The sequence below is a fragment of the Coregonus lavaretus genome, assembly GCF_964263955.1.
Source record: "Coregonus lavaretus genome assembly, chromosome: 33".
NCBI lineage: Eukaryota > Metazoa > Chordata > Actinopteri > Salmoniformes > Salmonidae > Coregonus > Coregonus lavaretus.
In genome coordinates this window covers 32,855,828-32,883,747 of record NC_140020.1, presented here as the reverse complement: position 1 = coordinate 32,883,747, position 27,920 = coordinate 32,855,828, and the positions used below count along the sequence as shown (strand labels likewise).

The following is a 27,920-nucleotide window of genomic DNA, read 5'->3' as shown; positions in this document are numbered from 1 at the left end:
ATTTGTATTCTGTTGTTTACTTTGTCTTCTTTATTATGTTGTTCAGAGTGCCACAGGGAAAATAGAGGAATTCTTCCTGTTTGGTTCCTTCCTGGAGGCCACCATGATCGACAGGAAGATCGGCGATAAGCCAATCAGCTTCGAGGTCACAATAGGTAAGTACTACACTCAAGGGAATACAGTAATAACTTGACCGACTCAATTATCATAAGTATTTGACTAAAAAGAGAGTACTCAATGATTTGTATGTTTGGCATGTAAATAACACAAACAATAACACAACCATAAAATTCTACTACTCACTCAACTTTTCACATTTCCTTCTCCCAGGTAACTACGGCAACCAGATAGATGGAGTGAGCAAGCCCTCGGCAGCTAAGAAGAAGAAGAAAGAGGGAGGAGGAGGAGAGAGTGATGAGGAGTCAGAGCTGATCCAGCAAAACTCCAGTGAGGACGAGGCGGATGATGATGGGGACCTGGTGACTGTGTCCTCCACCCCTCCCATGAAACCTGTCATCACAGACAGGTCAGAGGGCAGGGGTTCAAGGGTCAGGGGTCATCAGTGGTGGGTGGGTCATGTTCCGTTAGTTCCTCCTGGGTCACAGCTAAAGCCAGGGTTCTGGTTTGAAATATTGTTTTGCTGATGGGGTGTCACAACTAAAAAAAGTCAGGGAACCACTTGGTCTAGATCTTCCTTATTCATAGAATAGGATACAGTATGTATCACAAAATACTCTAACATAAAATAATGGAGATAAGAGAATAACATGGTACAAGGTACAAAAGGAAAAAAAATTGAAATGTGAAAGAAATCAGTTTCCATTGATCTCATTCTCTGAGGGACTCTGATAAAGTCAACACTCTTCCTCTCCCCTGTCAGATAAGAGTTGATAGGATCACATCTGTTTTACACAGCCTAGAAATGTTTGATTTATTTTATTTGTGCCAAACTTTAGGAACTACTTCCACCTGCCCTACTTTGAGAAGAAGCCATGTATCTACATCAAGAGCTGGTGGCAGGACCAAAGGAGACGACTTTACAACTCCAACATCATGGACAAGATCGCTGACAAACTGGTCAGTAACCACTCATGTTGAATGTGCACCATTGTGCAGGATAATAAGTTAATTAATCCCAATTAACTCAAGGTATTACTTAGAAAAAAGGGTTCCAAAATGGTTCTTCGGCTGTCCCCATAGGAGAACCCTTTTTGGTTCCAGGGAGAACCCTTTTTGGTTCCACATAGAAAGGGTCCTACATGGAACCCAAAATGGATCTACCTGGAACCAAATGGGTTCTACATGGAACCAAAAAGGGTTCTTCAAAGGGTTTTCCTATGGGGACAGCCGAAGAACCCTTTTAGGTTCTAGATAGCACCTTTTTTTCTAAGAGTGTATTGTATCTGATGCCCTTGTTTGTGTTTGTGTGTTGTGTCTGACAGGAGGAGGGTCTGAATGACGTGCAGGAGATCATTAAGACAGAGAAAGCCTATCCAGAGCGTAGACTCAGAGGGGTGCTGGAGGAACTCAGCACAGGCTGCAAGTGAGCTAACATTACTGATACGACAACCATAATCAATTCATAATTACTTTTTTATCTTTACCTTTAACTCTGCATTGTTGGAAAAGGACCTGCAAGTAAGCCTTTCACTGTTAGTCTACACCTGTTGTTTACGAAGCATGTGACAAACATTTGATTTGATTTGATTCTACAGATACAGTGACTGGAGTGCCAAAGCCAGAGACACAGTGATGCCAACCAAAGTATCTTCTTTAAGTGTCTCTGTATTTTTACTTTCAGTCGTTTCGTGACTTTGGCCAACAAGGACCAGAACCAGGCAGGCAGAACCAAACTGGACAAAGAGCGACTCAAGTCCTGCATGAGAGAGATGGTACAGTGCTGCTCTGAGAGAGTAATTGAGAGAGTTGCTATGGTTATGAATGTATCCTCATGTAGCAGAGCGTGGGAATGTGTATAATGTAATATCCTCTGTAGGAAAGCATGGGCCAGCAGGCCAAGCTGATTCGCTCCCAGGTGAAGAGGAACACAGTGAGAGACAAACTGAAGATGGTTCAGAACTTCCTGCACAGGCTCCGTTTCCTTGCCGACGAGGTACAGATTCTGTTACACTCAACTTTATTTATAACACATTCTAGGCGCATCGACAGAGCAATTGATAGAGAGAACACAAGCAACCTCAGAAAGATTCAGCAACCTCCCGCCAGTGAATCCTAACTCTCCCTTATAAAACACTAGCATAATAATAACCAATCACTTTGTACAGTAAAGAGCACCACTGTGAACTAATAAACTGTACACTCATAAAATGTAAATCACTGTTGAAATAGTGTGCGTCCTTGTGGATATCAATGTCATTTATGTTATACCCAGGAATTTCAGCCTGTATTGACCACTATGTCGGTGTCAATAACACTTTGAACCTGTATCCAGCCCCAGCACAGTATCCCAGACGTGTTTGTATGGATGATGAGTAACAACAAGCGTATCGCCTACGCCCGCATCCCCTCCAAAGACATCCTCTACTCCATCATAGACGAGGAGACAGGCAAGGACTGTGGCAAGGTCAAAGCTGTCTTCCTCAGGGTACGTGAACCTTCTTGGTTCTCTCCACCCTCTGCTTCTTCTTCTAGGGATGCCTGAATGACAAGCCCAAGCAGTTACACAATCAAGGCAGGAGCATAGGAAAGAGACCAATAGAAATACAACAAACACAATCATAGAAAAAACAAACACATTCCTCAGTAAAGCGGTCCCCTAACAACAATCTGAATTGCCAGAAAGGCACCAATGCGCCCAACTGTAGGGTATTCTGAAGATTGTTCTATAAGTTAGGTACAAAGAAACTAAAAGCCGTTTTACCTAAATCTGTAGTGACTGGAGAAATGTCAAGAGTTAGCCATCCCTGTGACTCTGTATGGTATCTCGTACTTCTATAGGTTAGTAACGAGGTTAGGTAATGCGGGCATTTTTGCTAAAGGGATTTATAAATGTACAGAATGCAATGTTTTGACCGACACACTGTCAGAGAGGGCCTGCCTACTTTCTGATAGAGAATGAAGTGATGAGTACAAAACCTGGCGCCTGTGATAAAAAAGGAAATTTACGTTGGTGTTGCTGTTGTATGTCTGTGACGTTGTGTCTCTAGATCCCAAGCTAAGGCGAAGATGTTTCTATAGCTGATGAAAGTTATATAAATGTCCCTATAACGTCGCTGTAACGTTTGTGTCCCCAGCTGCCTGGTAAGAAGGGGTTTGGTCCAGCTGGGTGGACAGTGCAGGCTAAGATGGAGATGTACCTGTGGCTGGGCCTCAACAAACAGAGGAAGGACTTCCTGTCTGGCCTGCCCAATGGCTTTGAAGAGAACAAGGCTCCCAGGACAGGCTCCTGTCTGCAGTCTGTACCCCCCATCAGTCTGGTCTATAACAGTAAGTCTGTCTACAGTCTGTACACCCCACCAGTCTGGTCTATAACAGTAAGTCTGTCTACAGTCTGTACCCCCCATCAGTCTGGTTTATAACAGTAAGTCTTTCTACAGTCTGTACACCCCACCAGTCTGGTTTATAACAGTAAGTCTTTCTACAGTCTGTACACCCCACCAGTCTGGTCTATAACAGTAAGTCTGTCTACAGTCTGTACCCCCCATCAGTCTGGTCTATAACAGTAAGTCTGTCTACAGTCTGTACACCCCACCAGTCTGGTCTATAACAGTAAGTCTGTCTACAGTCTGTACACCCCACCAGTCTGGTTTATAACAGTAAGTCTGTCTACAGTCTGTACCCCCCATCAGTCTGGTCTATAACAGTAAGTCTGTCTACAGTCTGTACCCCCCATCAGTCTGGTCTATAACAGTAAGTCTGTCTACAGTCTGTACCCCCCCATCAGTCTGGTCTATAACAGTAAGTCTGTCTACAGTCTGTACCCCCCCATCAGTCTGGTCTATAACAGTAAGTCTGTCTACAGTCTGTACACCCCACCAGTCTGGTCTATAACAGTAAGTCTGTCTACAGTCTGTACACCCCACCAGTCTGGTCTATAACAGTAAGTCTGTCTACAGTCTGTACACCCCACCAGTCTGGTCTATAACAGTAAGTCTGTCTACAGTCTGTACCCCCCATCAGTCTGGTCTATAACAGTAAGTCTTTCTACAGACTGTACACCCCACCAGTCTGGTCTATAACAGTAAGTCTGTCTACAGTCTGTACACCCCACCAGTCTGGTCTATAACAGTAAGTCTGTCTACAGTCTGTACACCCCACCAGTCTGGTCTATAACAGTAAGTCTGTCTACAGTCTGTACCCCCCCATCAGTCTGGTCTATAACAGTAAGTCTGTCTACAGTCTGTACCCCCCCATCAGTCTGGTTTATAACAGTAAGTCTGTCTACAGTCTGTACCCCCCATCAGTCTGGTCTATAACAGTAAGTCTGTCTACAGTCTGTACCCCCCCACCAGTCTGGTCTATAACAGTAAGTCTGTCTACAGTCTGTACCCCCCATCAGTCTGGTCTATAACAGTAAGTCTTTCTACAGTCTGTACCCCCCCATCAGTCTGGTCTATAACAGTAAGTCTGTCTACAGTCTGTACCCCCCATCAGTCTGGTCTATAACAGTAAGTCTGTCTACAGTCTGTACCCCCCCACCAGTCTGGTCTATAACAGTAAGTCTGTCTACAGTCTGTACCCCCCCACCAGTCTGGTCTATAACAGTAAGTCTGTCTACAGTCTGTACCCCCCATCAGTCTGGTCTATAACAGTAAGTCTGTCTACAGTCTGTACCCCCCCATCAGTCTGGTCTATAACAGTAAGTCTGTCTACAGTCTGTACCCCCCATCAGTCTGGTCTATAACAGTAAGTCTGTCTACAGTCTGTACCCCCCATCAGTCTGGTCTATAACAGTAAGTCTGTCTACAGTCTGTACCCCCCATCAGTCTGGTTTATAACAGTAAGTCTTTCTACAGTCTGTACCCCCCATCAGTCTGGTCTATAACAGTAAGTATGTCTACAGTCTGTACACCCCACCAGTCTGGTTTATAACAGTAAGTCTGTCTACAGTCTGTACCCCCCATCAGTCTGGTCTATAACAGTAAGTCTGTCTACAGTCTGTACCCCCCATCAGTCTGGTCTATAACAGTAAGTCTGTCTACAGTCTGTACCCCCCATCAGTCTGGTCTATAACAGTAAGTCTTTCTACAGTCTGTACCCCCCATCAGTCTGGTTTATAACAGTAAGTCTGTCTACAGTCTGTACCCCCCCATCAGTCTGGTCTATAACAGTAAGTCTTTCTACAGTCTGTACCCCCCATCAGTCTGGTCTATAACAGTAAGTCTGTCTACAGTCTGTACCCCCCACCAGTCTGGTCTATAACAGTAAGTCTGTCTACAGTCTGTACCCCCCATCAGTCTGGTCTATAACAGTAAGTCTGTCTACAGTCTGTACCCCCCATCAGTCTGGTCTATAACAGTAAGTCTGTCTACAGTCTGTACCCCATACAGTACTGTATATACTGTAGATGTAGTAAGTAAGTACACACTGGTTGAATCAACATTGAACCAACGTGGAATAGACGTTGAATTGACGTGCCCAGTGGGTATCTGCTTTAAAAGTTTTATATTTACACACTCCCTCTACCCATTTATTGAAGTACGTACTCAAGTGTTGATGGCTCACAGCTGTGTATATGAGTGTTGTCTCATCTCTGTGTCCTCTCTCTACTCTGCTGTGTATATGAGTGTTGTCTCATCTCTGTGTCCTCTCTCTACTCTGCTGTGTATATGAGTGTTGTCTCATCTCTGTGTCCTCTCTCTACTCTGCTGTGTATATGAGTGTTGTCTCATCTCTGTGTCCTCTCTCTGGTCTGCAGTGAAGCAGGTGTTCCAGCTGAGGGCTCACATGTACCAGGCCAGGAGTCTGTTTGCTGCAGACAGCAGCGGCCTGTCAGACCCCTTCGCCAGGGTCTTCTTCTCCACACACAGCCAGGTCACTGAGGTAAGAGAGAGGGTGTGTGTGAGTGTGTGTGTGCATGCGTGTGTGCTTTTTAAAACTTTTATTTAACCAGGTTAGTCTCGTTGAGATACAAATATATTTCAAGAGAGACCTGGTGTATGTGTGTGTGTGTGTGTGTGTGTTTCTAGGTCCTGAGTGAGACTCTGTGCCCTACGTGGGATCAGCTGTTGGTGTTTGATGATGTTGAGCTGTTCGGGGAGGCCGGCGAGCTACGAGACGACCCACCTATCATTGTGGTAGAGCTCTACGACCAGGACACTGTGGTACGACCCTAGAGATAGAGAGAGAGGGGGGGACCTATCATTGTGGAAGAGGTCTACGACCAGGACACTTTGGTACAACCCTAGAGATAGAGAGAGAGGGTGGGGGATCTATCATTGTGGAAGAGGTCTACCTATACCCATAGTGAAGCAAATGTTTTGTGAGATTCAAAGGATATTAGGATTCAAAGTACTGTGAGATCTGTGATCCAAACACTGTGTTTGTCCGTATGTCCTTACTGTGTATCTGTTGCTGTCTTCATTTACCATGTTCCTCCTGATCCTCCTCATATTGTGGACGCTGTTGGGGCTAAGTACAGTGTGAAAGCTAGAAGTAGCGCCTCTCCTTTGGCCTTCTGTTTGCGTAGTAACGTAGCTAGTTAGCTGAGTCATGCAAGAGGCAGGACAGGCTATTTTAAAGGCCATTCCCAAACTAGGTTTACCATCTGTCGATGACGTAGCCATAAGCATGTCCCTCTTGCATTCCTCCAGTAGTGGTTGAAGTTAATAGTTGTAGACACGGTTGTGTTTAATAGCTGAAACAGTAGTTGATTGGTTTGGTTGAAGTGTTTACTCTAACAGTCATGCATGCTTCTCATAAATTGATGGAACCCATAGGGATATGGGCCCTAGTAGGACTTCTTTTAAGTATTTTATTAGTCTTACAGTAGCATCTGCTATGAATAGTCCCCACTTTATACACCGTTTTCAGTATTAGCTCTGTGCTTACACTGACCGCCAGCGGACATGACAGGAAGTTTTTATTTCTACCGTTTTCTCTGTTGCCATGGTGGTATCCAGGGCAAGGCAGAGTTCATTGGTCGGACGTTTGCTAAGCCCATCACTAAGATGTGTGACGAGCACTACGGCCCCCCAAGGTTCCCCCCTCAGCTGGAGTACTACCAGATCTACCGTGGTAACTCTACCGCCGGTGATCTACTGGCTGCCTTCGAGCTGCTACAGGTAAACTGATCACACATACACACACATAGACACGTGCACACACACACACTAGGAAACTAACACATAACAGGGACACACTGAGAGCATGCCAGCTACAAGCATGAAAATAGTTTAAAAATACACACCCGACACACAAGCAAGAAGTGATTGGACAAATTGATCACGTGGAGAATGATCTTCAACAGATTTACCAAATGCATAGAATATGCAACTACTGAACAGTTGTGCACACCCTTATGCACGGAACACGGTGACTAGCTAATTCTTCAGCAAATCTAGAAAAGAAAGGTCTCTTTTTTTCTCTCTCTCTCTCTGTCTTTCCTTTTCTTCATCTGTCTTTTATCCATTTCCATTTCATCTAATTGTCTGCTCTCCCACAATTCTCTGCCCTTCTCTCCTTCTTCCTCTATGCCTCTCCTATCCTACTCCCACCCTCTCCTCTCCTACTCCCACCCTCTCCTCTCCTACTCCCACCCTCTCCTATCCTACTCCCACCCTCTCCTCTCCTACTCCCACCCTCTCCTCTCCTACTCCCACCCTCTCCTCTCCTACTCCCACCCTCTCCTCTCCTACTCCCACCCTCTCCTCTCCTACTCCCACCCTCTCCTATCCTATCCTACTCCCACCCTGTGGTCCTTTGACCCTCCTTCCTCCTCTTTTTCCCCTCCACTGGACCCCACCCTACTCCCCCCTACCTTATGCCCTCCACCTTACGTACTCCGGTACCCTGCCCCCGCTCTGCAGATTCCCTATGACGATGAGGAGATCAGGAGGGCTCTGATTGCTGTCCATGACTTTGCTGTTCCTCAGATTAAGGTGCTATTTTCACTCTTCTGTCCATCCTTCTATGGTCACTCCCTGGTCCGTATAACTCTATGGTCACTCTCTGGTCAGTCTAACTCTATGGTCACTCTCTGGTCAGTCTAACTCTATGGTCACTCTCTGGTCAGTCTAACTCTATGGTCACTCTCTGGTCAGTCTAACTCTATGGTCACTCTCTGGTCAGTCTAAGTGTTCTTCTGCCAGTAGAAGCTGGTGGGAGAAGCTATAGGAGGACAGGCTCATTGTAATGGATGGAATTGAATAAATGGAACGGTGTCAAACACATTCATTATATAGAAACCACATTTTTGACTCCATTCCATGTATTCCATTCTAGCCACTATAATGAGCCTGTCCTCCTACAGCTCCTCCCACCAGCCTCCTCTGTCTTATGCTAAGTGTTTTCTTCAATATAGGAGCTTTTCTCCCTCTCTGCCCCATCCGTCTCTATTCAGTGTCTTGCTCTGTAACTATTCTCTCTAACTTCTGTTCCTCTGCAAAACTAGGAAGATAGTCCAAGCCAAACTAGGAAGCCAAACTAGAAACTTCAGACAAACTAGGAAGATAGTCCAGAACAGCTTCAGTTGGGTCACTTTTATCTCGGAATACATTTACATTTACATTCTAGTCATTTAGCAGACGCTCTTATCCAGAGCGACTTAGTTAGTGCATACATTTTCATACGGATACGGATGCTGACTGTGTTGTGTATCAATTTGACCTACTGTACATTTCTATATGATTTTGTGTCATTTTTATATATTTTTCTGATTTGTTGTATACTTACTGCAAGTTGTTTTGGTTGTTTGTTTTTTTGGTTAGTTATTTTACCGGTATTTCAACCATTATCCACTAGGTTTGCTGCAGATAGAAAACCCTAGGAAATGTTATTTAATTGACGTAAGCTGTCTCCAATCAATCAATCAATCAATGTCTGTTTGTGCTTGAGTTTTGTGGTGGGATAGTCTTAGCCAGGGGAGGCATAGCTCAACGAATCTTAATTGCACAAAGCCTATTATTTGGCAGGGAATACTGTTTTGTAGATCAGTAATTCTACACCTCACTTTGCTCAAGCTGATCCTCTCCAACGGACTCGGATATTGTAGCTAAAAATGGGTCAATTAGGGGCAGTTTAAGGGGAGATAATGGCATAATGGTTAAGGTGACAGTCACTGGACCCAGGTTCAAGTCCCGGTAGGGGCTACCCCCCAACATACTTCCATGGTTGGTTTCAATTACTCTCCCCTTAAACTGCCCCTAATTGACCCATTTTTAGCTACAACTTCCAAGTCCATTAGAGAGGATCAGCTTGAGCAAAGTGAGGTGTAGTATCACTGATCTGCAAATAGTAATCCCTGCCAAATAATAAGCTTTGTGTAATTAAGATTCGTAGAGCTATGCCTTCCCTGGCTTAGGCAATCTCCCCACCAAACACTTGCGCACAACTAGACATTGATTGATTGGGGACAGCTTATAAAGAACATTTCCTAGGATTTTCTACCTGCAGCAAACCAAGTGGATAATGCTGGAAATACCAGTCAATATTTTATTTTATTAACAACCAAAACAACTGGCCCTATGTATACTGTATGTTACCTCCTCACCCCAATTCTCTTCACTGAATAGATTGGACAAGGGGGGAGGGCGGAGCTTCCTGTCATCGATGGTCTGACAGACTCCGACCATGGACCCATCCTCCCTGTGCCCATGGGCATCAGACCTGTCCTCAGCCGCTACCGTATAGAGGTGAGACAACACTCTATGACTAGGGAACAGCGCTCCGAGAGGGCACTAAAACTACAAATAAGGGGATGGTACCCCAAACTAGAGGACAAAGAGAAGGTACCCCAAAACTAGAAACTAGAAGGAGGAGGAACTCCCTCATTACTGTGGGTCGAAGACGTGGAGATTCTGTAAGGGGAACTAGAAGCGGAACCCCCAAATAAGTTGTTGATCTGGGCGTGCTGTTCAAATGGTCTGATCCAATGTGATGGGTTGTGGTCCAGGTTCTGTTCTGGGGCCTGCGGGACCTGAAGAGAGTGAATTTGGCACAGGTGGACAGACCCAGGGTGGACATAGAGTGTGCAGGGAGAGGAGTCCAGTCTGCGCTCATCGTGAACTTCAAAAAGAACCCCAACTTCAGCACCCTGGTCAAGTGGTTCGAGGTGGTGAGTAGAACCTGGTCAAATCTTGATGGCCTTTCAGACAATGAAAGACAACAGATACTGTACTGTACATATATAATAGATTCCAGATGTTTAAACCTTAGATCAGGGCAACTTCATACAACCCTAGTCCTAACTCTATCTGTGACCCCCTGACCTTTGCCCCTATGGCCCCATCAGGACCTGCCAGAGAACGAGCTGCTCCACCCTCCACTAAACATCCGGGTAGTGGACTGCAGGGCGTTTGGCCGATACACCCTGGTGGGTTCCCACGCCGTCACCAGCCTACGGCGCTTCATCTACAGCCCCCCAGACAAGACACACAACAACTGGGCCAGCGCAGGTAGACATACTCACACTATGCAAGACGCTTTTCTAGTACTTTCTATTCCTATTACAAGATTTTAAATTGTTGTGTTGTTCAGGGGAATCCAATACCATGTATTCATACTATTTTAGTATATACTGGACATTTGGTGATATACTGTATATTCTCTGAGTCTAATCTTCCATATTCTTTTCAACAGTTTCTGATTTCCTCTCAGACTGAATCAGACCTGTATGAATATGAATCTGTTTCCTACTGCTTTACTTACTTTGATGCTTTCTGCGCTTGCGTTTTCCCACTCCTACTGCCCTTCTCTCACTGTCTCTGTACCAACCTGTCTTTTCCTCTCTCTCTCTCTCTCTCTCTCTCTCTCTCTCTCTCTCTCTCTCTCTCTCTCTCTCTCTCTCTCTCTCTCTCTCTCTCTCTCTCTCTTTTCCTGGTTGTGTCCTGTTCCTCCTCGGTCACACCTCTGAACCCCCTCCAGCTAGACTGATGAATGGCTACATGGTCCTGACAAACGGGGGGTCCCAATCTCGCCCCTCCTCCCCTTACTCCCACACCCTGCCCCGCACCCTCTCTCGCCCCGCAGGTGATGTCATAGTCAACATGGACGCCAACCCCTCAGTCAGGAAGATGGACACGGTGGTCAAGTTAGATGCTGTAAGCTTTGACTCGCATGTCTCAGATTTTATCGCTTTTGATTTATTGCATGTTTTTTTTAATGAAAAGGACAGAAGTAGAGATGCACTCAAGGACTGAAATTGAGCTTGATGGCTTTACCTCTGGTCCTGTGTGTGGTGTAAAATGCAGATTTTTTATTGGTTTATATTGAAGTATTTTGCGTTTCATTTGTGTGTATTTTGGTGTTGTTTTGTGTGACCCTCTCCCTGTAGACGTCTGATGCAGTTATTAAAGTTGATGTGGTAAGTGGCATGGAACTGTCCCACCTCATTTGAAAGAGCTTCACAATGTGGACAGACATCAATTGCCACCTGTAACATTTATTTACTATGCCAGGTAGCACTTTTGTTTGTTTGCTCTTGTATCTGCAGAACGAGGAGGAGAAAGAAGAGAAGAAAAAGAAGAAGAAGAAGAAGAAGAAGGGAGAGGTGGAGGAGGACGATGAGACCGACGAGAGAACGCTGGACTGGTGGTCCAAATATTTCGCTTCCATAGAGACACTGATGGAGGTGAGAGATCTATTCTCATCTATTATGTTGCTTTATGTTCTGTCTGGTAGAAATATGGTTATATTCCGGAAATTGAGTGTTTGAGTAGTTCCAATTAGACAACTGGAGTGTTCTAGAATAAAGTCAGTGTGTGTTGTGGGAATAATCCTGATGTGTAGTTGTGTTTCCCAGATCCTCAGGGCCCAGGAGGCAGCTCTGGCCGAGGCCGAGGAGAGGGAGGACCAGGAGATAGCAGCAGAGGGAGAAGGTAAACACTGCTGGTGCTGAGCAATAAAAATGGTCTCTCAGAATGACTAACATGTCTCTCAGAATGATAGGATTCTGTGCAGGCTCTGAATAGATAAAATGCTGTCCAGATAAAATTATAATGTTAACGGGCTAGATGAATGTGTTCAGGCTATTATGAGCGTTATAACGTCACCAAATTACAGAATGATATACTAGACATTAGGAATATAACATTATTAACCGGTTCTCAAGATTTAAAAATAACGGTTCTGTATAGCTCTGAATAGTGGATAAGAATGGGAGTAGTGGATGGCTGTGATGTGTGCTTTAATAGATGGATGAGCTATAGGATCAGTGTCTTTCTCTGCCTGCTTGCGGACTGGTGGAGAGGGCACCAGTTGAGTTGTATGCATTGCACATCCTCATCACTCACCCCCTTCATCCCTATGATCCCCCACCTGATTACCCCCCCATCCATCACCACCTAAAATACAATGAAAACATGACCTCATATCATACCAATAGACCATCACACCAGCATGACCAACCCTGCATTGCACTACCATGAAAGTTGGCTGATAAACTAAGCCATTAAGAAACGTAACCTATTGCTTTTAAAGCTTTTCTACCTTATTAAATCCCTTTCTCCCTTAATCTATTGATTTAACCATGAAGGATTCCCTATCAAGCAAATCATGTACAGTATATACATCTATACATCTACTAGCATGAAGCATGAACTCAATTTTAAATCAAAAGTGTAAAACACATCAATTATTAATGTCTTGTTTACCGAGTTCCTGTTAAGATATTCTCCCAGAATTTGAAGAAAGGATAAGGTGGCTCTTGTGATAACACAAATGTTCCAATTGACATTACTCATGATGGCATGGATATCAGTTGCCCTGGCAATGGATGGCCAGAGGGGTCAGATGTCAACTTTCATGTTGATTGATATCTGGAGTGCTGTGACGTGTCCCTCCCTTCGCTCCACTCCCCTCCCCTGCCCCCTCCACTCCCCCTCCTCCACTCCTTTCACTCACTCCACACTCAGATATCAAACCTGATGACCTCCCTGTAAAAGGCTCCAAGGGGAAGGAGAAGAGCCGAGACAAGAGCAGGAACAAAGAGAAGAAGAAGAGTCACCATGCAGGAGAGGGGACAGAGAAACGCCCCAGCAAACCCAAAGTGGACGAGCTGCTGGTCAGTAGGCCTAGAGATTCCACTGGGCACACACAAACATACACACCCCTTGCTGTTCAGAATGTTTCTGATACGTGTGTGTGTGTGTGAACGTGTTTAACCATAAGTCCCCACAAGAGTAGTAAACTCACGAACATTTGACCAACTGGGGACATTTTGTCAAAGGTCAAATGCTATTTCTAGGGGGCTTCGTGTTAAGGTTAGAATTATTGTTAGGATTAGAATTAGGTTTAGGGTTAGTAGCTAGGGTTAAGGTTAGGGAAAATAGGATTTTGAATGGGACTGAATTGTGTGTCCCCACAAGGTCAGTTATAAAACTGTCTGTGTGTTTGTCTGTGTGTGTGTGTGTGTGTGTGTGTGTGTGTGTGTGCTGTCCAGGTGTACAACAAGGAGTTGGAGGCAGAGTATGATAACTTTGAGGACTGGCTCCATACCTTCAACCTGTACAGAGGGAAGGCAGGGGATGATGACGAAGCTGCCCTGGATGACGACAGGATCGTGGGCAGATTCAAGGGCTCCATGTGCATGTACAAGCTGCCTCTGTCTGAGGAGATCACCCGGGAGGCGGGCTTCGACCCTAACATGGGCATGTTCCAGAGCATTCCACACAACGACCCAATCAATGTGCTGGTGCGCGTCTTCGTAGTCAGGGTGAGTGACCATAAACAACATCTTTCTCAGGTTTTTGCTCTAAAGCATAGCGACCTTATCATGTTTTCTCAGTCAACTCTCTTGGTAAAGTAAGGCTTCAATAGATTTTAAGAATTAATTAATTAATTAATAAAAACCTAAACCATACCACATACTCCAACTCTCTATTCCAGGCCACAGACCTCCACCCTGCTGATGTCAATGGGAAAGCGGACCCCTACGTCGTCATCAAACTGGGCAAGTCAGAGCTGAAGGATAAAGAGAACTACATCTCCAAACAGCTCAACCCTGTCTTTGGCAAGTGAGTGTGGATGGATACACTGACTGCCCTTTGCTTCTGATTCAGCTATTGTATTGAAGCATTTCTTGACTCTTGTAGCTGGCATAGATGCATTGGCATCGCCATCTATGAAAAGCTTATCTCTTCCTATTTACATTGACATTTTTGTCATTTAGCAGACGCTCTTATCCAAAGCCTTTTTAAACACACCTTTGGTCACAGAACCCTTTGTACGTACAGTTTTATCCAAGCAATATCAAAGCTCTTTTGCAAAATGTTGATGTGGAGTGGCCCCTCTCGCTATTGAGGCTGCTCGATACACAAAGACTCCCTTAAACGTGTTTGTACTTTTTGTTACGATGGTTCCATTGAAACAGAAGCTCATGCCTTGCTTTACTGTGGGTTATACAATTAGGTCGGATATTTTTCTTCAGCTGTCCAGATAAAATGATAATGTTAACGGGCTAGATGAAAATGATAAATTCTGTGAAATTTTATCAGGTAACAATAATGTAAACGCCTGCGCCAAAGCCTGCCACCTTATCCTCCAATGGAGACGTTTGTTTAGAAGTGGCTAATTGTCCTTTTATCTACTATGCATTGTTTTTCTTTATGCATACATGTATATAGATCAGGGGTTGGAAACTAAATTATTTTCCAATCGTTCCGTTCCGAACAGAATACCTTTTTTTTTTCTCATTCCGTCCCAGTGTTCCGACCGGTTCGAACCCCCAAGAAAATCAACGGTTCATAGAGTTCCTTTTCAGTTTTTCTTTAACCAGTGAAATCAACATAATTTTTACAAAATGGCTAATTAATTTACTCAACCCATTAGCACGGATAGAGAATCTTGCTATGGAACACGTAAGCTAGTTGTTTACATGTTTGATTGGTCAGATAAGTGCAGGCGCGAGACGCAACAAAAATGTCATGATGGGGAGAGAGCGAGAGAGAGGGGTGGACATGGAGGGGGCTTGGCTTGAAGCACTGAACATCATGACATGAGGTGAACTGGAATGTGTTAAGGCTATTATGACCGTTATAACGTCACCAAATTACAGAATGATATACTAGACATTAGGAATATTATTAACCGGTTCTCAAGATTTAAAAATAACGGTTCTGTTCCGGAAAACTAGAGATCACTTTAGTTCCCGGTTCTGTTTACGTTCATCAAAAAAGTATGTTATTTTTCGGTCTTCGTTTCTGTTCACTGAACCCCGGGTATAGATGATGTAATGTATTATAGATGACGCCTGTCCCATGTTTGACTATGATTGTTTTTAGTGTCTCAACTCAATTTGAGTGGTCCACAATGTGGTTTTTAAAATAATCTGTATTTTGTATTAGTGTATCATTGTGGAGTGACAGTTAAATGTTTGTTTGTCTACAGTATCAGAATCTCAAATGTCCTCCCTACTCTCTTCATCTCATCCCTTCCCTCCATCCCTTCCTCTCCTTGCCTCCCTCCGTTCCTCCACTCCTTCAAATCAAATCAAATCAAATCAAATGTTATTTGTCACGAATACAACAGGTGTAGACCTTAAAGTGAAACGCTTACTTACAAGCCCTTAACCAACAATGCAGTTTTAAGAAAGAATACCCAAAAAAAATCACACAAACAAATACAATATAAAATAATACGAAATAAAACTAACAAATAATTAAAGAGCAGCAGTAAAATAACAATAGCGAGGCTATATACAGGGGGTACCGGTACCGAGTCAATGTGTGGGGGCACTGGTTAGTCGAGGTAATTGGGGTAATATGTACATGTAGGTAGAGTTATTAAAGTGACTATGCATAGATAATAAACAGAGAGTAGCAGCAGCGTAAAGGGGGGGAGGGGGGGGGGCAATGCAAATAGTCTGGGTAGCCATTTGATTCCACCCCCTCTCTTAGGGCGTTTGACATTGAGGCTACGTTCCCCATGGAGTCCATGTTGACCGTGTCAGTGTACGACTGGGATCTGGTGGGCACTGATGACCTCATCGGGGAGACCAAGATCGACCTGGAGAACCGCTACTACAGCAAACACAGAGCCACCTGTGGCATCGCTAACAACTACTCTGTGTGAGTTTCTGTCTGTCTGTTAGTTTGTTACTCTGTCAGCCTGTCTCCAAGTAAAATTCGACAGCAGTCTGTTGTTGTTTGTTCCTGCTAGGCATGGTTACAACATGTGGCGTGACCCCATGAAGCCAAGCCAGATCCTGGCCAAGCTGTGTAAGGAGGGCAAACTGGACGGACCCCACTACGGCCCCGGGGGAAGGGTCAAGGTTGCCAATCGTATCTTCATGGGTGCCACAGAGATCGAGGATGAGACTGGTATGTTGTTGATATTTGATGCATTTTTGCAGTTCAACAGAGCAAGCTTTATTAAGCTTTGCCTACATTTAGATAGACCTGGTATTTAGTGTGTGTGTGTGTGTCTGTCTACAGGTCTAAAGAAGCAGACAGATGAGCACCTGGCCCTGACGGTGCTGAAGCACTGGGAGGAGATCCCCAGGGTGGGCTGTAAACTCATCCCAGAACACGTCGAGACAAGACCCCTGCTCCACCCCGAGAAACCTGGCATCGAACAGGTCACACACACACTCCTAGTTCTCACAAACAATCCATGTTTTATTATTATATAACATTATTATAAGGGTTTATCTGGAACTTATTTACTGTTTTTTCTCCCCAATTTCGTGATATCCAATTGGTAGTTACAAACTTGTCTCATCGCTGCAACTTCCCAACGGACTCGCTTTTGAGTTTAATAAAATGTCATGGAGCGCCTTATAAGGGTGAAATAATCAGACCTGGGTTCAAATACTATTTCAAATATCTCAATTACTTTCACATGCATTTCAAATAAGTATTCAGATATATTTTATATAAAAGGAAAAGTAGTTTAATATTTATACAAGTAGTATAAATACACTTGGAAAGTATTTGAAAATACTCAAATACACTGACTCAAATACACTTCCTTGCATTTAACCCAGGTATTTGAAAATAAACTCAGCAAAAAAAGAAACGTCCCTTTTTCAGGACCCTGTCTTTCAAATATAATTCGTAAAAATCCAAATAACTTCACAGATCTTCATTGTAAAGGGTTTAAACACTGTTTAAACCTGTGGAACGGTCTGTCGTTAATACACTAACATCTTACAGACAGTAGGCAATTAAGGTCACAGTTAGGAAAACTTAGGACACTAAAGAGGCCTTTCTACTGACTCTGAAAAACACCAAAAGAAAGATGCCCAGGGTCCCTTGTCACGACTTCCGCTGAGGCTGCCTCCCCTCCTGGTTCGGGCAGGCTTCGGCGTTCGTCGTCACCGGAGTACTAGCTACTGCCGATCCCATTCTCATCACTCCACTTGTCATGTCTTGTCAATCACACACACCTGGTGCTCATTCCCCTAATTAGTATGTGTATAAGTGTTCCCCTTGTCTTTGTGAGTGATTGTTTGCTGTGAGAGCGTGTAGCTCGGTTGAGCTACTATTCACTGTGTTTATGCCAAGGTGGATGTTTTCCCTTGTAATAGTTTCGTTTGACGCTTTGGGTGTTTGATTTATGTAAACGGAATAAACTCTGGACTTCGGTATTTTACCTCCTGCGCCTGACTCCTTCATTCACACCTCGTCACATCCCTGCTCATCTGCGTGAACATGCCTTAGGCATGCTGCAAGGAGGCATGAGGACTGCAGATGTGGCCAGGACTGTGAGACGCCTAAGACAGCGCTACAGGGAGACAGGACGGACAGCTGATCGTCCTCGCAGTGGCAGACCACGTGTAACAACACCTGCACAGGATCGGTACATCCGAACTTCACCTCTGCGGGACAGGTACAGGATGGCAACAACAACTGCCTGAGTTACACCAGGAACGCACAATGCCTCCATCAGTGCTCAGACTGTCCGCAATAGGCTGAGAGAGGCTGGACTGAGGGCTTGTAGGCCTGTTGTAAGGCAGTACCTCACCAGTCATCACCGGCAACAACGTCGCCTATGGGCACAAACCCACCGTCGCTGGACCAGACAGGACTGGCAAAAAGTGCTCTTCACTGATGAGTCGAGGTTTTGTCTCACCAGGGGTGATTGTCGGATTTGTGTTTATCGTCGAAGGAATGAGCATTACACCGAGGCCTGTACTCTGGCGCGAGATCGATTTGGAGGTGGAGGGTCTGTCATGGTCTGGGGCAGTGTGTCACAGCATCATCGGACTGAGCTTGTTGCCATTGCAGGCAATCTCAACGCTGTGCGTTACAGGGAAGACATCCTCCTCCCTCATGTGGTACCCTTCCTGCAGGCTCATCCTGACATGACCCTCAGCATGACAATGCCACCAGCCATACTGCTCGTTCTGTGCTTGATTTCCTGCAAGACAGGAATGTCAGTGTTCTGCCATGGCCAGCGAAGAGCCCGGATCTCAATCCCATTGAGCACGTCTGGGACCTGTTGGATCGGAGGGTGAGGGCTAGGGCCATTCCCCTCAGAGAGTGGGGTAACATCTCACAGCAAGAACTGGCAAATCTGGTGCAGTCCATGAGGAGGAGATGCACTGCAGTACTTAATGCAGCTGGTGGCCACACCAGATACTGACTGTTACTGTTATTTTGACCCCCCCTTTGTTCAGGGACACATTATTCAATTTCTGTTAGTCACATGTCTGTGGAACTTGTTCAGTTTATGTCTCAGTTGTTGAATCTTGTTATGTTCATACAAATATTTACACAGTTTGCTGAAAATAAACGCAGTTGACAGTGAGAGGACGTTTCTTTTTATTGCTGAGTTTAGTATTTGAATTAAGTATTTGAATATACAATTTGGTAGTCTATTTGGTTTTTCAAATAACCATTCTAATACTCAAATAAAAGTACTTGTTTTGGGCTGTGTATTTGAAAATACTCAAATACATATAAGTATTTAAAATACCAGGTACTCAAATAGATATGTATGCTCGTCTATCTCTTCTTCTATAAACAGACACACACACACACACACACACACACACACACTAAATACCAGGTATATCTAAATGTAGGCAAAGCTTAATAAAGAGGAGTGGATAATTAATCTGTAATAAGTGGTTATAACCTTTTGTGACCTATGTTAAACTCCACAGGGGCGGATTGAGATGTGGGTAGACATGTTCCCCATGGACATGCCAGCACCTGGACCCGCCATTGACATATCACCACGGAAACCAAAGAAGTAGGTCCAGTCTGGGGCTGGCGGAAGTGTCCAGTCAGTGTATACTATACATCACAGATAGATCATGTGACAACTTAAACATAGGAACTCCTTTCTGAAAGGTTGACTGAAGTATTGCATCTTATGTATGGTCCAATATGAAGTGCTGTGTGTGTATATATAAGTCTTAAATCATATGGACTTGTAGTTTTCCTACTAATTCAGATTCCAGGTTTTCTGTGGGAAGTGTTGTAGGTCCTTAGAGTGGGTTGGCTATCTAGCATTAGCCCTGGGACATAGCTGTAGAGTCTACACAGCCATGTTCCAAGGATAATTTAGCACCAGACAACAGCAGTCCAACTGTGTGTGTTCCTTCCTCCCTCCTCGCCAGACATGAGCTCAGGGTGGTTATATGGAATACAGACGAAGTAATACTCGAGGACGATGATTACTTCACTGGGGAAAAGTCCAGTGACATATTTGTCAGGGGGTAGGTACCACAGAGGGCCATGGCGCTATGCCCCGATCGCCCCGTGGGTGTGACGAAGTGGCGTGCTGCGTTTCTTGGCGTTAATCATTGTTTTTTTTGTTTCCACGTTTTCTGTGTGTTGGGTGTTTGTTTGTTGTGTCTCTTGTTTGTCGTCCTCTCTCTCTCCTGTGTGTCGATGCTGTGCTGTTATCTAGCTTTGAGCTGCGTGTTATTATTTGGAACACTGATGACGTAGTTCTAGAGGACGATGCTTTCATGACAGGAGAGAAGATGTCTGACATTTATGTCAGGGGGTAAAACACATATGATTCCATCGCATGGCTCGTACAAACCCATCGCCCTCCCTTATCCGCCCCTCCCTCACCTAAACAACCAGAACGACTGCTCAAGACCCACCCCTCTCCCTCAGCCCTCCTATCAGCACGCAGTAAACCCCCATGCCTTCACGCCTACAGACAGAGGAAGCCAATCAGGGCCATACCACTAAAACAGCCTAAAGAGGTCAGTGTCATTGAAGACAACACACAAATGACACTAGGGCCAGGCCATCTACTAATCTGAAATTCACTAATCGTTATTGAATTAACCAAATAATGGATTGTAAACGGTTTGCAATATGTTCTGTGGATGACACACTTATTGATTTAGAATTTTTATTTTCAGTCAGTTCTCATACACATTATATTGGATATAAGCCAGGGTAAGTCAATAACAGTATTTTGTTTTGACTTGCCAATTTCTAATAATCCTTACATCCTTGTTTAACTGGTATGGTCCTGCCTTCCTACAGCAGCATATGTACATTGTCTTGGGCAGGGGTTAAACTACAGCACTAGTAAAGAATGCTTGCATGGGAAATTGACTATTATTCCTTATTGTTTTTTTTTTGCAATTTTATTGTAATTTGCTGCTTCTTAATAATTATGTTGTTAATAGAATATCAATACTAATGGACGTTGAAAGTCGTATAAATGTTTTTGGCTGAGGCTCCTCCCCTCCAGCTTCTCTAATGTGCCCACCTTCAGGGTTTCAATTCAGTCCATTCAGAATGTTTTATTTTATTTTATTCTAGTTGAAGAATTTAAAACTGCAATCAATTTTGAAAGATACATTTTTTATCCTTGAAATTTGAATTTTGCTTTCCTTTCTGAATTGAAATTGAATGGAACCCAACCCACCTCACCAACCACTGCTCGCTTGGCGCCACTACAGCGAAAAAAACCTCATTCTTCCACCACATACAGTACTGTACTGAGACTGCATTTAGACAAATGTTGCATTGTATGACACTTCTGCTTATGTTAATCTTGTCGTATCTGCATCTTCCCTCCAATGAAGGAAAGCACTGTCATAAACGCTTTTGAAATCATTTATTTTACTATTTTTTTTGTGGAAATTTGTGTGTGTGCATGGCATTTGAAATCATGTGACCCTCCAACACCAAATCAGGTTATTTGTATTTAAATACTCAGTTCAAACTGTATTTTCATTCAGTCGTTATCAGATGGTACACTTGATATAGAATTTACCCAGGTCCACACAATATCACCATTATTTCATAGCCATAATTCAATTTGTTTGAATTAATAATCTCATACAGTGAGGGAAAAAAGTATTTGATCCCCTGCTGATTTTGTACGTTTGCCCACTTACAAAGAAATGATCAGTCTATAATTTTAATGGTAGGTTTATTTGAACAGTGAGAGACAGAATAACAAAAAAAAAATCCAGAAAATCGCATGTCTATAATGTTATAAATTGATTTGCATTTTAATGAGGGAAATAAGTATTTGACCCCCTCTCAATCAGAAAGATTTCTGTCTCCGAGGTGTCTTTTTATACAGGTAACGAGCTGAGATTAGGAGCACACTCTTAAAGGGAGTGCTCCTAATCTCAGTTTGTTAACTGTATAAAAGACACCTGTCCACAGAAGCAATCAATCAATCAGATTCCAAACTCTCCAAAATGGCCAAGACCAAAGAGCTCTCCAAGGATGTCAGGGACAAGATTGTAGACACAAGGCTGGAATGGGCTACAAGACCATCGCCAAGCAGCTTGGTGAGAAGGTGACAACAGTTGGTGCAATTATTCGCAAATGGAAGAAACATAAAATAACTGTCAATCTCCCTCGGCCTGGGGCTCCATGCAAGATCTCACCTCGTGGAGTTGCAATGATCATGAGAACGGTGAGGAATCAGCCCAGAACTACACAGGAGGATCTTGTCAATGATCTCAAGGCAGCTGGGACCATAGTCACCACGAAAACAATTGGTAACACACTACGCCGTGAAGGACTGAAATCCTGCAGTGCCCGCAAGGTCCCCCTGCTCAAGAAAGCACATATACAGGGCCGTCTGAAGTTTGCCAATGAACATCTGAATGATTCAGAGGAGAACTGGGTGAAAGTGTTGTGGTCAGATGAGACCAACATCGAGCTCTTTGGCATCAACTCAACTCGCCGTGTTTGGAGGAGGAGGAATGCTGCCTATGACACCAAGAACACCATCCCCATCATCAAACATGGAGGTGCAAACATTATGCTTTGAGGGTGTTTTTCTGCTAAGGGGACAGGACAACGTCACCGCATCAAAGGGACGATGGACGGGGCCATGTACCGTCAAATCTTGGGTGAGAACCTCCTTCCCTCACCCAGGGCATTCAAAATGGGTCGTGGATGGGTATTCCAGCATGACAATGACCCAAAACACACGGCCAAGGCAACAAAGGAGTGGCTCAAGAAGAAGCACATTAAGGTCCTGGAGTGGCCTAGCCAGTCTCTAGACCTTAATCCCATAGAAAATCTGTGAAGGGAGCTGAAGGTTCGAGTTGCCAAACGTCCGCCTCGAAACCTTAATGACTTGGAGAAGATCTGCAAAGAGGAGTGGACAAAATCCCTCCTGAGATGTGTGCAAACCTGGTGGCCAACTACAAGAAACGTCTGACCTCTGTGATTGCCAACAAGAGTTTTGCCACCAAGTACTAAGTCATGTTTTGCAGAGGGGTCAAATACTTATTTCCCTCATTAAAATGCAAATCAATTTATAACATTTTTGACATGTGATTTTTTTGTTGTTATTCTGTCTCTCACTGTTCAAATAAACCTACCATTAAAATTATAGACTGATCATGTCTTTGTCAGTGGGAAAACGTACAAAATCAGCAGGGGATCAAATACTTTTTTCCCTCACTGTACATTTCTCATTACTGACTGTTTTTTTATTGGAGGGTCACATCATACATGTGTGTTGCTTTTGAAATACTAACGTCCCTTTTTTTGATTAAATGGACCACACCTGTAATGCATAAAACACATAGTGTCATACTATGAATTATCCATAACAATCTCAAATCACATTCACTGATGTAAGATGGTGATCTGATTTTCACTGCGTCTGCCTAACCTCCACAGACAACCTTCACACAGAGCATGATGAGTGAAGCTAGCTGATACGGTCCTTACACCCAATTTACTACATTACATGTGATATTTAACCCTTTATATCAGGTGGCTGAAAGGGCAGCAGGAGGACAAGCAGGACACAGACGTCCACTACCACTCTCTGACAGGTGAGGGGAATTTCAACTGGCGCTTCGTGTTCCCCTTTGACTACCTGATGGCCGAGGAGAAAATTGTCATCTCTAAGAAGGAGTCCATGTTCTCCTGGGACGAGACAGAGTACAAGATCCCTGCACGCCTCACCCTGCAGGTCTGGGACGCTGACCACTTCTCCGCTGATGACTTCCTAGGTAGGCATACACTGCTGGGGCTCTCTGGAACGCTACATATTCTTATTTTCATGTTTATTGATTTATTTTCTAAAATGTTCAGTATTCTCTCGGCCACTTCTTCTATAGCTCTTTTATCTCATCCCTCAACCTCTTTCATCTCTTGTCCTCTTTCTCTCCAGGTTCTTCTCTCTGTATCTCAGTCTGTCTCTACCTCTCCATCTTTGTGTAGGATGTTAATTTCATCACCCTGTTGCAGGATACATTTTTTAATATTTCAAATTTCCTGTTGCTGCAGGGTTATTTTCCTGCTGTAGGAAACTGGCTCAAATTAGGATCCGACATCTGTATCTCCTCAGATATTTCCTCAGTTATTCACTAATGCCCTGTATTGTCTCTCCTGACAGGTGCGATAGAGCTAGACCTGAACAGGTTTCCCCGTGGGGCGAAGACAGCCAAGCAGTGTTCCATAGGCATGGTCCAGAACGAGGCTGAGCAGCCCTGCATTTCCATCTTCAAACAGAAGAGAGTCAAGGGCTGGTGGCCATTCGTGGCCCGTGACGAAAACGATGAGATGGAACTCACGGTGAGAGAGTGAGAGTGAGAGTGAGAGTGAGAGTGTGTGAGAGAGAGAGAGAGAGAGAGAGAGAGAGAGAGAGAGAGAGAGAGAGAGAGAGAGAGAGAGAGAGAGAGAGAGAGAGAGAGAGAGAGAGAGAGAGAGAGAGAGAGAGAGAGAGAGAGAGAGAGAGAGAGAGAGAGAGAGAGAGAGAGAGAGAGAGAGAGAGAGAGAGAGAGAGAGAGAGAGAGAGAGAGAGAGAGAGAGAGAGAGAGAGAGAGAGAGAGAGAGAGAGAGAGAGAGCTATCCAAAACGGAGATGTATGGGTAAACCACTTCTCCAATCTTTATGGCCCTATAACAAAGAACAAACAGCAACAAATATATACATGATCAAATGCAAATCTTAGAATAAACTATTAAAGACTACCAGAACTCACTGGATTCTCCAATTACATTGAATGAACTACAGGACAAAATACAAACCCTCCAACCCAAAAAGGCCTCTGGTGTTGATAGTATCCTCAATGAAATGATCAAATATACAGACAGCAAATTTCAATTGGCTATACTTAAACTCTTTAACATCATCATTAGCTCTGGCATCTTCCCCAATATTTGGAACCAAGAACTGATCACCCCAATCCACAAAAGTGGAGACAAATTTGACCCCAATAACTACCGTGAGATATGCGTCAACAGCAACCTTGGGAAAATCCTCTGCATTATCATTAACAGCAGACTAGTTCATTTCCTCAGTGAAAACAATGTACTGAGCAAATGTCAAATTGGCTTTTTACTAAATTACTGTACGACAGACCACGCATTCACCCTGCACACCCTAATTGACAAACAAACCAAAGCAAAGGTAAAGTCTTCTCATGCTTTGTTGATTTCAAAAAGCTTTTGACTCAATTTGGCATGAGGGTCTGCTACACAAATTGATGGAAAGTGGTGTTTGGGGAAAAACACACAACATTATATAATCCATGTACACAAACATCAAGTGTGCGGTTAAAATTGGCAAAAAAGACACACATTTCTTTCCACAGGGCCGTGGGGTGAGACAGGGATGCAGTTTAAGCCCCACCCTCTTCAACATATACAGCTCTGGAAAAAATTAAGAGACCACTGCAAATGTTTCTTACATCAGCATCTCTACATGTATGACAGCCATTCCATTCCAGTGTCTGTTGAATTCCAACACAGGCACACCTCATTCTACTGAATTAGGTACTGATTAGGTGATCACCTGAACCAAATCTTATTTAACGAGGAAAAGTATTTAAAAAACACTGCTGTGGTCATCACTATCCTCTTGCAATAGGACCAGCTGGATGGAAAAAACAGTTTTATATTAATCAAAAAATAACTATGGACCCTGCCAAAAGAGTTGAAAAGGAAAGTTTTGAGTGAGGAAAAGAAGGGTTAAATTCTGGTTTTACTGGCAGAGGGATACAGTGAGCATCAGGTTGCTTCCGTCCTTAAAATGTCAAAGACGGCGGTTCATAAGAACAAGCTCAAGCAGCAGACATTGGGGACAACAAAGCTACAGACCGGCAGAGGGCGAAAACGACTCTCTACTGACCGGGATGACCGCCAACTCATTCGAATGTCACTCAATAACTGTAGGATGACATCAAGTGACCTACAAAAATAATGGCAAATGGCAGCTGGGGTGAAGTGCACGGCGAGGACGGTTCGAAACAGGCTCCTAGGGGCAGGGCTGAAGTTGTGCAAAGCTAGAAAAAAAAGCCCTTAATCAATGAGAAGCAAATAAGAGCCAGGCTGAGGTTTGCAAAAGACCATAAGGATTGGACCGTAGAGGACTGGAGTAAGGTCATTTTCTCTGATGAGTCCAATTTTCAGCTTTGCAAAACACCTGGTCGTCTAATGGTTAGACGGAGACCTGGAGAGGCCTACAAGCCACAGTGTCTCGCACCCACTGTGAAATTTGGTGGAGGATCGGTGATGATCTGGGGGTGCTTCAGCAAGGCTGGAATCGGGCAGATTTGTCTTTGTGAAGGACGCATGAATCAAGCCACGTACAAGGTTGTCCTGGAAGAAAACTTGCTTTCTTTTGCTCTGACATTGCCCAAATCTGAGGATTGGTTTTTCCAGCAGGACAATACGCCATGCCACACAGCCAGGTCAATCAAGGTGTGGATGGAGGACCACCAGATCAAGACCCTGTCATGGCCAGCCCAATCTCCAGACCTGAACCCCATTGAAAACTTCTGGAATGTGATCAAGAGGAAGATGGATGGTCACAAGCCATCAAACAAAGCCGAGCTGCTTGAATTTATGCGCCAGGAGTGGCATAAAGTCACCCAACATCAATGTGAAAGACTGGTGGAGAGCATGCCAAGACACATGAAAGCTGTGATTGAAAATCAGGGTTATTGCACCAAATATTGATTTCTGAATTCTTCCTAAGTTAAAACATTAGTATTGTGTTGTTTAAAAATGAACATGAACTTATTTTCTTTGCATTATTCGAGGTCTGACAACACTACATATTTTTTGTTATTTTGACCAGTTGTCATTTTCTGCAAATAAATGCTCTAAATGACAATATTTTTATTTGGAATTTGGGAGAAATGTTGTCAGTAGTTTATAGAATTAAAAAAATGTTAATTTTACCCAAACACATACCTATAAATAGTAAAACCAGAGAAACTGATAATGTTGCAGTGGTCTCTTAATTTTTTCCAGAGCTGTATATCAACGAATTGGCGAGGGCACTAGAACAGTCTGCAGCACCCGGCCTCACCCTACTAGAATCTGAAGTCAAATGTGATCTGATTCAAGACTGTCTGTTGGCCACGTTATGGCTGTCATTATAAAACGAGTTTGTCTTTGGCAGCCGTACAGAAAATACAATGCATCCGTCATAAAATGACCCGATACCTTTGGGGTTCTGATGGCACTGAGGCTGGTCTGTTCTGAAATGAGGCTTTTGGTCTGTCTACAAGGGCGGCTGTAGGAAGTCGATGATATCCGAGGCTGCCACCACCTCTTCAGGAGTTGGGTGCTGCAGTCTGGTGTCAGTCTATGTGAACTGCCCTCACCCCATCCCTCAGGTGTGCTGCAGTCTGGTTGGTCAGTCTGAGACCACATGACCTGTAGCCTACGGCCCAGACTCCTCCATCACACACAGCCCTCTGGTTCCATAGAGGTGGAGGGGCTTCCCACCATAATGGCTGCCCATCCTGTGTTTTCTCTTGACGTGTTGCGGTGCAGAATCAGGTTGCTGACCTACTCCCAACATGTTCTCCAGACCCTGAAGGGCAGGTTAACCGTGTGGTCGGTGTATCAAACTAAGCAGCTCATTCGCGAAACCCTGAATATTGTATTGAATGTAGAGTGTGCAATTTGAAGAGATTCGTATGAAAATGTATGCACTAACTGTTAAGTCGCTCTGGATAAGAGCGTCTGCTAAATGACAAATGTAAAATGTATGTAAATGTATACAAAAAAAACGATACATACCTCGGCGTTAACATCAGCGCCACAGGTAACTTCCACAAAGCTGTGAACGATCTGAGAGACAAGGCAAGAAGGGCCTTCTATGCCATCAAAAGGAACATAGGATCTGGCTAAAGATACTTGAATCAGTTATAGAACCCATTGCCCTTTATGGTTGTGAGGTCTGGGGTCCGCTCACCAACCAAGAATTCACAAAATGGGACAAACACCAAATTGAGACGCTGCTTGCTGAATTCTGCAAAAATATCCACAGTGTACAACGAAAAACACCAAATAATACATGCAGAGCAGAATTAGCCCGATACCCGTTAATTATCAAAATCCAGAAAAGAGCCGTTAAATTCTATAACCACTTAAAAGGAAGCGA

The 27,920-nt window shown here is 44.0% G+C and overlaps 1 protein-coding gene across 1 annotated transcript in view; it reads left to right on the top strand.

The window, feature by feature from the left end:
• otofa (otoferlin a) overlaps positions 1 to 27,920 on the top strand; it is a gene marked incomplete at both ends in the record, with an annotated part of 140,055 nt that overhangs the window by 109,268 nt on the left and 2,867 nt on the right. Inside the window, 28 exons of the mRNA XM_084150942.1 lie at positions 47 to 155; positions 331 to 526; positions 957 to 1,077; positions 1,443 to 1,543; positions 1,802 to 1,892; positions 1,997 to 2,113; positions 2,453 to 2,605; positions 3,255 to 3,447; positions 5,879 to 6,003; positions 6,150 to 6,284; positions 7,083 to 7,244; positions 9,693 to 9,812; positions 10,073 to 10,234; positions 10,412 to 10,574; positions 11,149 to 11,219; positions 11,453 to 11,482; positions 11,612 to 11,749; positions 11,921 to 11,996; positions 13,032 to 13,180; positions 13,559 to 13,831; positions 14,005 to 14,132; positions 16,014 to 16,184; positions 16,276 to 16,436; positions 16,551 to 16,693; positions 19,226 to 19,314; positions 19,685 to 19,783; positions 23,289 to 23,530; positions 23,917 to 24,095. Of these exons, the coding sequence (XP_084007068.1) occupies positions 47 to 155; positions 331 to 526; positions 957 to 1,077; positions 1,443 to 1,543; positions 1,802 to 1,892; positions 1,997 to 2,113; positions 2,453 to 2,605; positions 3,255 to 3,447; positions 5,879 to 6,003; positions 6,150 to 6,284; positions 7,083 to 7,244; positions 9,693 to 9,812; positions 10,073 to 10,234; positions 10,412 to 10,574; positions 11,149 to 11,219; positions 11,453 to 11,482; positions 11,612 to 11,749; positions 11,921 to 11,996; positions 13,032 to 13,180; positions 13,559 to 13,831; positions 14,005 to 14,132; positions 16,014 to 16,184; positions 16,276 to 16,436; positions 16,551 to 16,693; positions 19,226 to 19,314; positions 19,685 to 19,783; positions 23,289 to 23,530; positions 23,917 to 24,095 (3,897 nt within the window). The remainder of the gene's footprint in view (positions 1 to 46; positions 156 to 330; positions 527 to 956; positions 1,078 to 1,442; positions 1,544 to 1,801; positions 1,893 to 1,996; positions 2,114 to 2,452; positions 2,606 to 3,254; positions 3,448 to 5,878; positions 6,004 to 6,149; positions 6,285 to 7,082; positions 7,245 to 9,692; positions 9,813 to 10,072; positions 10,235 to 10,411; positions 10,575 to 11,148; positions 11,220 to 11,452; positions 11,483 to 11,611; positions 11,750 to 11,920; positions 11,997 to 13,031; positions 13,181 to 13,558; positions 13,832 to 14,004; positions 14,133 to 16,013; positions 16,185 to 16,275; positions 16,437 to 16,550; positions 16,694 to 19,225; positions 19,315 to 19,684; positions 19,784 to 23,288; positions 23,531 to 23,916; positions 24,096 to 27,920) is intronic.